This window comes from Scyliorhinus torazame, chromosome 5 (assembly GCF_047496885.1).
Source record: "Scyliorhinus torazame isolate Kashiwa2021f chromosome 5, sScyTor2.1, whole genome shotgun sequence".
In the NCBI taxonomy this organism is placed as follows: Eukaryota; Metazoa; Chordata; class Chondrichthyes; order Carcharhiniformes; family Scyliorhinidae; genus Scyliorhinus; species Scyliorhinus torazame.
Window position 1 is genome coordinate 213,243,668 of NC_092711.1, and position 15,456 is coordinate 213,259,123.

General features: G+C 45.1%; 1 protein-coding gene across 1 annotated transcript; it reads right to left on the reverse strand.

Moving 5' to 3' along the window:
• Positions 1–9,609: 9,609 nt before the first annotated feature.
• LOC140420932 (type-2 angiotensin II receptor-like) lies at positions 9,610–14,406 on the reverse strand. Its single transcript, XM_072505094.1, has 2 exons — positions 14,367–14,406; positions 9,610–11,504 (listed from the first exon to the last, which is right to left on the reverse strand). The coding sequence occupies exon 2, from the start codon at positions 11,451–11,453 to the stop codon at positions 10,332–10,334; it is 1,122 nt and encodes a 373-aa protein (XP_072361195.1). The 5' UTR covers positions 11,454–11,504; positions 14,367–14,406; the 3' UTR covers positions 9,610–10,331.
• Between the last annotated feature and the right edge of the window lie 1,050 nt (positions 14,407–15,456).

Sequence of the window (15,456 nt, forward strand, 5' to 3'; positions counted from 1 at the left end):
GGTTTCCTCCCGGTGCTCCAGTTTACTCCCAACAGTCCATAGATGTGCAGGTTCGGTAGATTGACGTTGGTAAATTGTCACTTAGTGTCCAAAAGCGTAGACAGGGTTACGGGAATAGGGTGGAGGAATGGGTTTAAGTAAGGTGTGTCATGATATTTAGATAAACATCATGGTGCAAACACACATACACATTGATGGACAAATCAACGGACCAATCAACACACACGCAATATCACAACCAATCACAAGCAAGAGCACACGCATTATAAAACGGGGAACACCACAGTTCCTGCTCATTCCAGCAGGAGACAGCTGAGGGCACAGAGCTCACAGCAAGCCACTCAGACATACACCATGTGCTGAGTGCCTCTCTAAGATAGTGTTAGGGCTGGGTCCACAAGTTAAAGGGTAAAGAACGAACCACAGTCATATGTTTAGAGATGTTGTTATCGATAGTAATAAAACAGAGTTGTACCATCTACAACCGTGTTGGTTCGTCTGTATAGCGGAACACCCAACACGACATAGTCCCAGGATTGGAACCCAGCAACTGTGAGACCTACCTACACATCTTCAGGAATCCGCCATCCTGCGCCATGGACACCATCAGCCCGCCGCAGCCGCTCCAAATTGCTGGAAACCTCGGCGTCAACTGGAAGCTGTTTAAACAGCGCTTCCAGTTCTTCCTAGAAGCCACAGAAAGGGAGAATGCTTCGGACACCAGAAAAATCGCCCTCCTCCTCTCAACGGCAGGGCAACACGCCATCTACATCTACAACTCCCTGGTGTTCGTGGACGGTGAGGACAAGACGAAGTACAAGACGGTCCTTCTTAAACTCGAGCAGCACTTCAGCATCGAGGTGAACGAGAGCTTCGAGAGGTACCTCTTTCAGGAGCACCTGCAGAGTAAGGATGAGCGACCAGCCGGTACTCCCAATTCCAGGCGGCCGAATCGGCACAGCAGGGGTCCTACGAGGCCGAGCGGGTCCAGTCGATTGAGTTCCTCCCGGCCCGTGGCCCGGACGAGGGCGGTCATTTTGTGCGCTTTCCGCGGCCTCCCGCGCTTGTACGCACCAAAAGATACGTCGACGCAGAGGGACGCAATGCGCAGGCGCGCTCTACGCAGGACCAAACTGCGTCTGCGCGATGGCGCAACGAATGCCATGACGTCACGATGTGCGGCAACTGCGGATCCGCACATTTAAAGCGGCAATGTCCAGCAAAGAATCGACAATGCCTCCGCTGTGACAAGATGGGCCACTACGCTGCCTGGTGTCGAGCAGCTCAGCCTGCCAACGCTCCCCAATTCCGCCAGCCTCGCATGGACGTGCGGGCCATTCAGCATCCATACACCGAGTCATACCCTGGCAATGTACAGACCGGTGATACCGACGACCAGGAAGCCTTCCGCGTCGCAGTCATTGGCAGGAACCGGATGTCCCCAAGCTGGACCCACCAGCCGATGCCAGTGAACAGCGTTAATCTGGGTGATGAATGGTGTGCCACCTTAATGGTCAACCGATCACCAATCACATTCCGTTTAGACACGGGTGCCTCCGCCAACCTTATAGCATGGTCAGCCTTCTATGCCTTGAAGGTCATACCACCGATTCGGCCATCCCGCTGTCAAATGGTCGATTACAGCGGAAATGTTATCCCGGCCATGGGATCCTGCCAGCTCGAGGTCACACACAATGCATACACAGCCACACTGTCCTTTGAGATAGTTGGATCATCAAAGGACTCCCTGCTAGGTGCACAGGCGTGCAAGGTTCTCCACCTCGTTCAGCGGGTACACGCTCTGTCTCCAGAAGGCACGTCCGACTTCCTGGATGCAGAATTTAGGGCACAGCTCCACTCGCTCCTCGCCCACAACCAGGAGGCTTTCGAGGGCATGGGCACACTGCCCTACACTTACAGAATACGACTCAAACCGGACGCCACCCCGGTCATTCACGCACCGCGTAGAGTCCCAGCACCACTCAAAGACCGCCTCAAGCAGCAGCTGCAGGATCTCCAGGACCAAGGAGTGCTTTCCCGGGTCACGAAGCCCACGCCATGGGTCAGCTCCATGGTGTGAGTTAAAAAGCCCTCTGGCGAACTCAGGATCTGCATCGACCCAAAAGACCTGAACAATAACATCATGAGGGAACACTACCCCATACCCAAACTGGAAGACATCAAGAGTGAAATGACCCGGGCTAAAATTTTTACAAAGCTTGATGCCTCGAAGGGTTTTTGGCAGATTCAACTGGATCAGTCCAGCAGGAAGCTGTGCACTTTCAACACTCCCTTTGGCAGGTACTGCTGCAACAGAATGTCGTTTGGCATCATCTCGGCATCCAAGGTATTTCATAGAATCATGGAACAGATGATGGAGGGCATCGAAGGGGTGCACGTCTATGTTGACGACGTCATCATCTGGTCCACCACACCACAGGAGCACATCAGTCGTCTCCAGCATGTCTTTGCTCGGATACGAGAACACGGCCTGCGCCTCAACCGAGCCAAGTGTTCTTTTGGCCAAACTGAGCTAAAGTGTCTGGGGGACCACATATCCCGGTCAGGAGTGCGTCCGGATGCCGACAAAGTGAGCGCCATTACAGCAGACAAGAAGGCAGTGCTACGCTTTCTCGGGATGATCAACGTCCTGGGGAAGTTCATTCCCAACCTTGCCTCCCACACAACGGCTCTTCGCCACCTAGTGAAGAAGACCATGGAGTTCCAGTGGCTGCCCGCACACCAGAAGGAATGGGAGGAGCTCAAGATTAAGCTCACCACAGCCCCGGTATTGGCGTTCTTCGACACCTCTCGAGATACGAAGATCTCGACTGATGCCAGCCAGTCCGGCATTGGGGCGGTACTCCTGCAACGGGCCCGGTCGCCTATGCCTCGCGGGCCATGACCCCGCAGATCGAGAAGGAATGCCTGGGTTTATTAACCGGCATAGATAAGTTCCACGACTACGTGTATGGTCTCCCTCAGTTCACCGTGGAAACCAACCATCGCCCCCTGGTCAGCATCATACAAAAGGACCTGAATGAGATGACCCCTCGCCTCCAGCGCATTCTGCTCAAGCTCCGGAGGTACGACTTCCAACTGGTCTACACCCCGGGAAAGGACCTCATCATCGCGGATGCCCTGTCCAGAGCAGTGAGCACACCGCCCGATTCGGAGGGGTTCGTATGTCAGGTCGAAGCGTATGTGGCCTTCACATCGGCCAATCTGCCAGCTAATGATGCAAGTCTGGCCCGTATTCACCGGGAGACTGCGGCTGACCCCCTTCTACAACGTGTGATGCGCCACATGATGGGAGGGTGGCTCAAAGGACAGTGCCCACAATTCTACAATGTCCGGGACGACTTGGCCGTCATTGACGGTGTCCTCCTAAAGTTGGACCGGATTGTGATTCCACACAGCATGCACAGGCTGGTCCTCGAACAATTACACGAAGGCCATCTCGGGGTTGAGAAGTGCAGGCGGAGGGCCCGAGAAGCTGTATACTGGCCGGGCATCAGCGACAACATTGCCAACGTGGTGCTCAACTGCCCCACCTGCCAAAAATTTCAGCCGGCCCAACCCCCTGAGACGCTTCAGCCCCATGAGTTGGTGACGTCCCCCTGGGCGAAGGTGGGTGTGGACCTTTTTCATGCGCTTGGCAGGGACTACGTCATCATTATAGATTACTTTTCAAATTATCCAGAGGTCATACGCCTGCACGATTTGACATCGTCCACTGTCATCAGGGCATGCAAGGAAACCTTCGCTCGCCATGGCATTCCGCTTACTGTCATGTCAGACAATGGGCCCTGTTTTGCAAGCCAAGAATGGTCTTCTTTTGCTGCTTCACACACGTGACGCCCATCCCTTTGCATCCCCAGTCAAATGGCAAGGCGGAAAAGGGCGTCCATATCGTCAATTAACATAGATTAATATAGAATTTACAGTGCAGAAGGAGGCCATTTGGCCTATCGAAACTGCACCGGCTCTTGGAAAGAGCGCCCTACCCAAGGTCAGCACCTCCATCCGATCCCCATAACCTAGTAACCCCACCCAACACTAAGGGCAATTTTGGACACTAAGGGCAATTTATCATGGCCAATCCACCTAACCTGCACGTCTTTGGACTGTGGGAGGAAACCGGAGCACCCAGAGGAAACCCACGCAGACACGGGGAGAACGTGCAGACTCCACACAGACAGCGACCCAGTGGGGAATCAAACCTGGGACCCTGGCGCTATGAAGCCACTGTGCTATCCACTGTTACTATTTGGAAAGTATTCTGACCATCTTTTGCATTATTCCTGAATTTGAGCACATGCTTCAGCTGCTTTTAATGTCATTTGAATTTGATTTGGTTTCTTTGTTGCTGGTAGAAATGTTGTGGTTAATGAGTCCACATGTGACTCCACAGCTTCAACAAAATTTATGTTCTTTGGTTCAGGCTTGTTAATAGGAATGCATGACAATGCATCTGCTGTAGATTGTTGTTTTCCTTGGACATACTCAGTTGTAGTTTCAAATCTCATCAACCTCAAGTGAAATCTCTGGACTCTTGGTTAAATATTTGCTAATTCTTAAGTAACACCAAAAATGTAATCAATGCCTTGCGGCCAGTCTCAATAGTTACCTTTAGGCCTTGACCTTCAGTTAAACCGCCCCTAAACCATGGAGTCGTATGCTCATTGACTAGACATAGTTTGCTTTAGCCATTTCTGTGTCAGAAAGAACTGAATCTCCTGCTCCAGTGTCTAATTTGAAGTTTGTTTTATACATGTTGACCATAATGTATGCACTCCAATAGTTCCCATTAGATTCTATAATTTATCCATCTGACCATTTAGGTCATCTGTCTTGCTGCCTACAGCATTTAAGTTCTGCAGTGGTTCTGTATCTGGTAACCCTGCAACACCAATTCTGCCCACTTGTTGGCTTGATCCTTCTAGCTTAATTCTTCTAGCTGTTAAAAGCACTCTGGTTAGGGTAAGATTTTCTCCATGGCTTTTCTCCTGTCTAGTCCTTCTATGAGTTCTGTTGATGTTTGTTCCCGTACTGAGCTTGCAGTTGTTTTGCTTTCTGTTTTTTAGTCATTGGGCTGTTACTTGGTGCTTTTTTTCGTTGGTTGGTTTACGGTTGTCACTATCTAATCATTGTTCATTGTTTTGAGTCTTAGTTTTGTTTGGGATTGATCAAAACTGCTGGAGACAAGGCTGTTGGTAAAGTTTAACTTCTATTAATCACTCTTCTAACTATGTGCAGGATAAGTCATAGACCGTAGACTGTCCATTTACATTATTCCCTAATAGTTCCTATTTAAAAAGAATTTAAACTGCATTCTCAAAAGTGACATGCTATTGATGTAAGTTACTGATGTTAAATAGTACTAAAAGTTCAGCTAGTCGAGCAATATATGCTGTGCTTTGCAAACTGTGCTTAGGTAGCCCCAGGTAGCCCCAGTTATTGTCAACCAGAAACTAGTAATGGAGTGACACTTGCTGAAAAATTAAGTGTGTTACTTACTGCACATGTTGATATGAAAATAGGACCACAGGGGAAGAAGATATGCAGTGAGTTGCAAATCTCCAGAACCCACTGGTTGATTTAAGCTCCCAAAGAGAAAATGCTGGAAAATCTCAGCAGGTCTGGCAGCATCTGTTGGGAGAGAAAAGAGCTAATGTTTCGAGTCCAGATGACCCTTTGTCAAAGCTCAAGTTGATTTATGCTGCTTTGCTTGACACAGCATCTTGTTCTTAGCCTTGTTATTATTTTTAAGAATTTCATATTTCTGCATAAAGTGCGTATGAAACTTACAGCAGAAAGTTAGTGCCAGTTTTATAGTGCAATAACTTTTTAACTACATGACGGTGACTGCTAATCGAAATCTCTGGGCCAAAAAATTAACAATTCAAACAGTGGACTATCATTTCTTCTGGTTGTGAATTGTTGGAGATTTTAAACTGTAAGTTTTAACACTCTCTTTTTCATTCAATCTTTTCCTCTTTATTTCGCCTTCTGCACCCAATTTAATTTTCCCTTGCATCTCAGTCATTCACCTGTTTATTTCTCAATTAAATCTAACAGGTTAAGGAAATGCACTGTAGACCATGTCGTTATCTATGGCAAAACTTGGGTGCTGTGTTAACCTTGCAGTGTCATTAGCTGCTTGCACTCCTAGCAAGCTGGGGTGCCAACAAGTATTGGGATGAAGAGTGCTGGAAAAAAATCTTAATAATGCACTCTGCAAGATGTCCTACTTGAACAAGAACCAGCCCAATAGTTTATCACTGTCTAAACATGGACAACGTAGATGAACTTGTGAGGTGAGAGTGGCTGCCCTTGACATCAAGGCAGCATTTGGACAAGTATGGTATCAAGGACACCGAGCACAGCTGAAGTGAAATGGGTATCAGGGGGAAACTCTCCACTGGTTGGAGTCACACCTGGCACAAAGGAAGACGGTTGTGACTGTTGGAAATCTGTTGTCTCAGTCCCAAATAGTCTCACAGGTGCCAGGGTCCGTGACGTCTCGGACCGTGTTTTCAGAATCCTTAACGAGGAGGGCGAACAGTCACAAGTCGTGGTACCCATCGGTACCAACGGCATAGGTAAGAGAAGGGACGGGGATTTAAAACAGGAATTTAGGGAGCTAGGGAGGAAGCTGAGAGCCAGGACAAACCATGTTGTCATCTCTGGTTTGTTGCCGGTGCCACGTGCTAGTGAGGTGAGGGAGAGAGTGCAGATAAACACGTGGCTGCAGGGATGGTGTAGGAGGGAGGGTTTCAGTTATGTGGATAATTGGAGCACATTCTGGGGAAGGTGGGACCTGTACAGACAGGACGGTTTGCACCTGAACCAGAGAGGCACCAATATTTTGGGAGGGAAATTTGCTACTGCTCTTCGGGGGGTTTTAAACTAATTTGTCAGGGGGATGAGAAAACGAGCTGTAGTCCAGAAGCCAGTGTTGAGAGTAGTGAGATACTGAGGAGGTTATCAAGGTCGCAGGAGTGTACCGGCAGACAGAAAGGTGGGTTGAAGTGCGTCTACTTCAATGCAAGGAGCATCCGGAATAAGGTAGGTGAATTTGCAGCGTGGATTGGTACTTGGGACTATCTTGTCCTTGAAACACAGTGTCCAGGTAAGTCTCCCCTTCCCGGATGTGCCTCAGTGTTTGAAGCTCAGGCTCCAGCTCATCAACTCTTGAGCCGGAGCTCTTAGAGCAGCCAACACTTACTGCAGATGTGGTCGCTGCAGCTCGCAATGGGATCTGCCAGCTCCCACATCAAGCAGCTAAAGCCAATCACCTGACCAGCCATCTCTAATTAATTAATTAGTTTCATTTAAGTTTACGAGTTTAGCTGTGTGTTTTTTTTAATTTGGCGCAAATTTGCTAGCAATCAATCAGATCACAGCTTTCCTCTGACGTCACTTTTGAAAAGAAAAAAAGTGGAAAACAGGAAGTTACCATTAGGTTTTTATACTCACACAGAGACTGCTCCTCCTCCTCCGAACGGCTCCCGAAACTAGGCCCGAAGAAAAAGAGAGAACAAAACAGTAGGGAAAAAGCTCCTTCTCCTACTCTGCACCGAATTACCTCACTGCACCAAATTACCAAGTTTCAAATTCCCCACTCTGAATGTGTCTCACTCACTCAGGCTGTGTCTCTTTGACCTGTGCAACACTTACTGAGTGCGCTTTCTGTCTGTTTTTTATACAGACTTTAGGATGACTCACACTAAAACTTCAAAGAGAAGAATACAATGTGTACCTTTGTGCCCCTTAACAGGCCTCAGGTGACTGCCAGATAACTACCTCTCAGCAATTAGGGTGGGGGCAGCTTCAGCCAATCAGACACTAATCTACACTGCACTTTTAACTGAAAAACAGAAGAATTCGATTCACCACTTACCTTTTCTGGTGACCTCACTGCACCACATAGGAGGGATGTCCGAGGTAGGTTCTTTACTCAGAGAGTGGTTAGGGTTTGGAATGGACTGCCTGCTGTGATAGTGGAGTCGGACACTTTAGGAACTTTCAAGCGGTTATTGGATAAGCACATGGAGCACACCAGAATGACAAGGAGTGGGATAGCTTGATCTTGGTTTCAGACGAGGCTCTGCACAACATCGAGGGCCGAAGGGCCTGTTCTGTGCTGTACTGTTTGATGTTGATGTTCTAATTCCTTTTTGTAATTTGTTTGTGTGAACATGTGGGCTAATGTTTGGGGTTTGGTGGGAGGATGGGATCGTTGTTATTGATATGGGGATTGACATATTTGTTACTGATTATTGTTTATTGTTGGTGGCTATAAATTTGGGAGAAAATGTGAAAAAGGAGAATAAAAAATATATTGTTTTAAAGATTCAAAACAATACTCCGAGTGTGAACATAAGCAACATATGGTCCAAAGATCTTTTATCTATATTCAACTTAATTTTACAGGAGGTAACATTTACCATTAGAACTGCAAGTGATTGACTATTAGCTTAAATCTCTTTTCTGATCTGCGTGGTACAGTCTTGGAATTCTTGCCTAGACCTTTGACACTTCACAACCGAGATCTGCCAGACAGTGGCAATATTGGACGCATTACAGCTCTTTGCAAAGAAATACTGACCCCACACTATTGCCCGTTTCCTCCAGCCTCTCCCAATTCCCACTGACAGGGAAACAGAATTGTCGCAAGCCAATTGTCCTGAATTGTCCTGGCTTGAGCCCTCTTTAACCTGGGATTACCCCTCTCTCTGGATCTGTAAAGACTTAATTACCCGCAAATGCTCGCATTCAAAGTATCGTCTAGCATCTTTGACTTTGTCTATATATATGTTTCTGGAACATACCTCTTCCTTCACCTGCTCCGAAAGCTAGTGATTTGAAACAAATCTGTTGGACCTTGACCTGGTGTTGTAAGACATCTTACTGTGCTCACCCCAGTCCAACGCCAGCATCTCCACATCATAACATTTCCATGGTCAGTATGCAGGTTAAATCCCATCCATCTGGCCCAAGTTTCTGCCTTGAGCTCAGGGTAGGAAACATTTGTGCGGGGGCCCCAGGCAGCAATGAATTAGCATGTTCGAAGAGTTAATCTCCCGAACAATTCCCCTGGATGTCTGTGTATCAAGACGTTCCCAAGGTCCTGATGCACATCTCCTGCCATACATGCCATTTCTGCTAATCGGGTGATAGGAAGATTTGTGTTCACATTAAAAAGACATTTGATACTAACTGATCGAAATTGGCCTGCTGCCAATGAAATATCTAAACCCAATTCTTGTAGCATACATAAACTTAAAATTGGCCCTATTTGAGATCTTTACTGTTGAATAGCAATGGTTCCAATATGAAACTTTAAGGACTCCACTTGCAACTGCATTCCAATGAGATCCACTTCCATTTATAACAACCTTCTGTTTACGTAATATCAAAGGCTAAATAATTAGTTGTAATAAAGGGTGAATACCAGGCAAAAGAAGTGAAACTTAGCCTTCGGAGGTCAAAAGTGGAAATAAATATGTCTTCTTTCCTTGTAGAGGTAGTTATTAAATTCCGTTTTTCCTCATCCTCTGCTTACTTATCACTAATTAAGATTTACGATTGCAAGGAAGCAAGTTTTCCTTAATAACACACCAAAGCTACATTATTAGCATATTGATAATGTCCATCAGAAACATTTACACGGAGGAACATCTCATAGAAACACATGGCATCAGTTAAAAAGTAATAAGGTTCAACATATATGGGCCATGATACTGCGAATTCCACAGCAACACAAACATACTGGCTGAACATTGCCTGAAAATTCCCAATTTTCATCCAAATCATCTATTATTCCATCGAAAAGTTTATAATTTTAGACACCCTTTAAAGGCAAGTGTATCATGATGTTGTATTTGCAATATATGTCGAGGTTGTGGATTTTAACTTCAGCTGTACATTTTCCTGGTAGCCTTACATTTAAAGCAGATTTGAGGAAAAGCAACTTCTCCCAAAGGGTTGTGAATCTGTGGAATTCACTACCCCAGAGTGCGGTGGATGCAGGAACAGCGAGTAAATTTAAGGAGGTATTAGACAGATTTTTAATTGGTAATGGGTCGAAGAGTTATGGAGAACGGGCAGGATGGCGATGTTGAGGCCAGGTCTTCTGCTCCTAGGTCATGTGTTCTCGGGAGGAGATGCACTGGTTGACTTCGCAATCCAGCTCTTAGAGCAGACCCGATGGGCCGAATGGCCTAATTCTGCTCCTATATCTTTTGAACATCTATGGAAATCAGAGATTAAAAGACCACCAATAGAAATTTAGCTACGGGGCAATATGGAATCTAGTTAATGTCTCATATGTTATTTAGGTCAATATCCTCTGTATCGCAGTCCTTGTCAGAAGGGGAGCTGACCCTGGTTGACGAGGTCCTCTGGTTGTAGGGTCTGTAGGACCCTCTCTGAGCCAGGTCAGTGAGCTGTACTTGTAAGTGATCTCCCAGAAAGCAGTAAATAAAAGGGTTGATGCAGCTATTTGCAAAACCGAGGCAGCTGGCAATTGGCATTGCAGTTTTGATCGTAGTAATGGTTTGGCAATCGGTGATGAAACTCATCTTTGACAATGCATCCATAAATGTTAATATATGAAATGGCAACCAGCAGATGAAAAAAGCCAACACGACTGCAATCACCATCCACAATGCCTTGTCTCGTTTACATTTGTTTTTTTCAAAAACTTCCATTGTCATCAAATGATAGGCAACAAAACCATAGCACGTGCCGATTACTGTGAAGGGAATGCAGAAGCCCAGAGTATTTTCCAAGAAAGACATGGCCGCAGACCAACGATTGGCATTATGTGGGGGGTAAACCATTTCACACACTGTGTGTCTCATCGTCTCCATATAATGGGCACTTTGAAAATAGATGGCTGGAAAGGTTGCAATTAAAGCCAAACTCCATACAAGGGCTATGACGCAGTGAACTTGGCACAGTTTTCTCTTCGACTGGGATCCAAAAGGGTGGAGAATTGCCATGTAACAATCAACACTCATGCATGTAATGAAATAAACACTGGCATACAAATTGAGAGACACAAGAGAGCTACATATTTTGCACATCACTGACCCAAAATGCCAACTGTATCCAGTAGCATTGTAGACTGCCCAAATTGGAAGAGTGGATAAGAAAACCAGGTCGGCAATTGCTAAGTTGATGATGTAAATATTGGCATCAGTTTTCAAATGAATGCGATGGCAAAGGAAGGTGATTACCACACTGTTCCCAATGAATCCCAAGATAAAGATGATGCTGTAGACAGCTGGGATGAAATTGGAAATATATTGGGATGGTGGAACAAAGATGCATGATTGGTCAGACCCGTTCTGCAGGGAAGGTGTGGTAAACCATGAATAAGATGTATCAACAACAATTTCTGGAACGTAGTCAGCAGAGGGAGTGGAAAGCAGTTGATCCATCTCTGTTGAGGCACGGTCTTGACTGATAGTATTTCCAATTGGTTGTTGAACCTGTGAAACATTTCAATCCACACTCTTAATACAAGGAGAAAAGTGCACACTCTAATGTGAGGAGCAAAAATTTTAAACATCTCAACTCTGTTTGCATTTATGTAAACGCAGCTAGAGGTTATCTAGATTTGTAATGAGCAAGACTCATGCTTAAAACGTATGTGACTCTATCGCTTCTCGGCCTTTTGTCTAAGATGGGCATGCGATCAGGTGTAATGCCTGGATCTGGTATGTCTCTCATGTGGGGACCATGAATTGGATTCAATCTGAATAGGTTTTTGGAGCAGGCAAGGAGCTGGACTAGGAGTTTGCCCCTGTCCACACTCTGAGCTCTGGCTTTGTAACTCTGATAAAGTAATTAAAAAAACATATGTGACTCCAGTAACCTTTTTGTGAAAGGTACGTGATCCAATTAAAGATAAAATCCTAGCAAGAAGGTAATCACAGGTACTAGTATGCTGTTCCACATTATGTTCACATCTACTTTTTCACTGACATTTGTGACGATAGAAACTTTATTCCAGGAGCAACATGACTTGTTTATTGGTCATGGATTAATTTTCTTAAGTTGAGCTAGATGCCAATCCAAATGTAATTGGTTTATCAGAAACAATCCCAAGGCTTTCAGTGGAGATGGAAGGGGCTATTACTACATCGGCTGTTCTCAATGCAGCGTGATATGAAGCAGGCATATTAGAGATGTAAAAAAACTTATTTTTTAAATTTAGAGTATTCAATTATTTTTTTCCAATAAAGGGGCAATATAACATGGCCAATCCACCTACCCAGCACATCTTTGAGTTGTGGGGGCGACACCCACGCAGACATGGGGAGAATGTGCAAACTCTACATGGACAGTGACCCGGGTCCTCGATGCCGTGAGGCAGCAGTGCTAACCACTGCACACCACCTTGCCACCCCAGCAGGTATGTTAGAGATGCATTGTTGGCTGCGTATCTTACCGGGATCAGCAATGGTGGAGCTCTCTTTCCTGTACAGATAATATTTAATGTCATGAGCACATTCAAATTATTACAGTTGTAAAACCTTCCTTACACAAATCCATGCTGGCTTTTCTTCTTGTCCCAGGCTTTTCCAAATTGCCACCAATATTGCCGTGAATTATGAATTAAACAAGTTTGCCCACAATTAACGGGTCTGTAGTGGCCCAGTTTATTCTTCATTCCTTTCTTTAACAAGGTTTTAATATGGTTACTCATACATCACAGAATGTATCTCTAAAGGGGTTGAAAGTAGCATTTTGAGTCTGTCCTTTCTCTGACTGCTTTCAATGGTCATTGGGGCAGACAACAAGATTCATCCACTTTAATTTCTGCTAATATTTCCAAATTTAATTTTTTCACTACAGTTAATGCTATCAGTTGTTCCTTGAGCTTCTCCAGTATGTCTATGTTCTTGCTCCCACCAGTATTTTGCAAGAACCAAACCAAAGTTTTTATTAAATATCTGCAGTTTATCATAATCTCGCTCCATTATACCTGCTCTTTCACTTTTTATTTGCTGATAAAAAGCCTTTATTATTTCCCTTTTATATTATCTATTAGCCCTTATTCAACTTTATTTCTGGCTCTTTGAATTTCTGTTTCTTCTCCTCACAATGCTTTCACATTCCTCAACATTGAGGCACGGTGGCGCAGTGGTTAACATTACTGCCCCACAGCGCCGAAGTCCCAGGTTCGATCCCGGCTCTGGGTCACTGTGCGTGTGGAGTTTGCACATTCTCCCCGCGTTTGCCTGGGTTTCGCCCCACAACCCAAAAGATGTGCAGGATAGGTGGACTGGCCACGCTAAATTGCCCCCTATTTGGAAAAACTTAATTGGGTACTCTATATTTATAAATAAAACATTGGGGCATTACACATTCTGCTTAGTGCCCATGTATTCTGTTTTTGAATTGGAACTCGCACCACTCTGACCTACAATAACATTTAAAAAAGAATGTCAGAGCAGCACGGTGGCGCAAGTGGCTAGCACGGTTGCCTCATGGCACTGAGGTCCCAGGTTCGATCCTGGCTCTGGGTCACTGTCCGTGTGACGTTTGCACATTCTCCCCGTGTTTGTGTGGGTTTCACCCCCACAACCCAAAGATGTGCAGAGTAGGTGGATTGGCCATGTTAAATTGCCCCTTAATTGGAAAAAGTTAATTGGATACTCTTAAAAAAAAAATTTAATTTTTTTTTTTAAAGAATGTTAAACTGTGTCATCAAGGCTACTCGCAGCTATTCCCAAGGAAAAGGACAGGTCAAAAGAAAATCCTGAAAACTCCAAATATAAAGCACAAAAGATCCCGATAGCCCATGTAGTAGCAACACCATTTGTCACAATGTAATATATTTAGTTAGACATGGACAGGTTTGTGGGTTGTGACTCACAAAGCATCAGTTAAAGACGGAATCATGTATCAGAAAAGGAATTAAAGTCACATAAAACATGAGTTCAGCTCAACACCCAATTGCTTTAAAGATCTAACTAAGCTTCATGCAGAATACACAGATTACCCTCTACAGATGCGACCCGACCTGTTGAGTGTTTCCAGCAATTTGTTCTTACACCTTAATATATATTGTTTGAATGAAGCCAGGCCATGGTCAGATTCTCTCTAAAAATATTGTCCCTTATTTTTGTTTGTATACTAAATATTTTGGTAAAGGGATTCCCTGGCAACATGACCAGGTAACATTAGACTGCTGACTGATTTGAAATATGAAGTTCCAAATATTTATTGTCCTTATTCTATTTGTCTCAAATTTGGTGCCTGACAAATTTATGTTAACTGCCCGAACAAGCTCACTTGCAGCATCAGCACGGTGGTAGAAATCTAAACATTTTACTTAAGCTTACCAGTAACCGGGAACTTGGAGAGTCAAAGTTTTGCTCTGGATTTGGTGCAGATTCCGAGTACAGCATCCTTGTGTCGTCTTTTATACTCTCCCAGCAGAAATCACATGGTGTCTAGATGGAACTTTACAAAGCATGAGACAGAAATCTTGGCATCACTTATTTTGACAGCAAAAATAACTTAGTCATTATGTTCCTCCTGGAGCCTTCCCTTGGGATGAGAAAAGATTATGGAACATCCAAAAAAAACAATGCGGCGTGTAAACAAATCTTGGATAAATCCTAGCACATTGGCACAGTCATCCTATTCCATTTCAGAGCTTTTTATGGTATGTAAGTCAGAGTAACTGTTCATATTTTAACATGGAGCTTTGGGCCCCAGTGTGTAACATAGGATGGATATATTTGATTATTACTACTTTGGAAGAAAGCACAGTTAGTGCTGTATATAATCTTTTTATAATCTTTATTATTGTCACAAGTAGGCTTACATTAACACTGCAATGAAGTTACTGTGAAAATCCCTCAGCCGCCACATTCCGGTGCCTGTTTGGGTACACAGAGGGAGAATTCAGAATGACTAATTCACCTAACAAGCACGTCTTTCGAGACTTGTGGGGGGAAACAGGAGCACCCAGAGGCAACCGGACACAGGGAAACATGCAGGCTCCTGGAGGAAACCCAGGCAGACGCGGGGAGAACGTGCAGACTCCGCACAGACAGTGACCCAAGCCAGGAATCGAACCTGGGACCCTGGCACTGTGTTACCGTGCAGCCCTTGATTCCCCTTGTTTCCTGATATACCCTTCCCCATCAAGCACACATACTCAAATCTGCAGTTGGGGTGTTAGCTAAGATATTAAATGGTAGGGCAGCACGGTGGGGCAGTGGTTAGCACTGGGACTATGGCGCTGAGGACCCGGGTTTGAATCCCGGCCCTGGGTCACTGTCCATGTGGAGTTTGCACAATCTCCCTGTGTCTGCGTGGGTTTCGCCCCCACAACCCAAAGATGTGCTGGTTAGGTGAATTGTCCACGCTAAATTGCCTCTTAATTGGAAAAAAAATAATAGCGTGATCTAAATTTAATTAAAA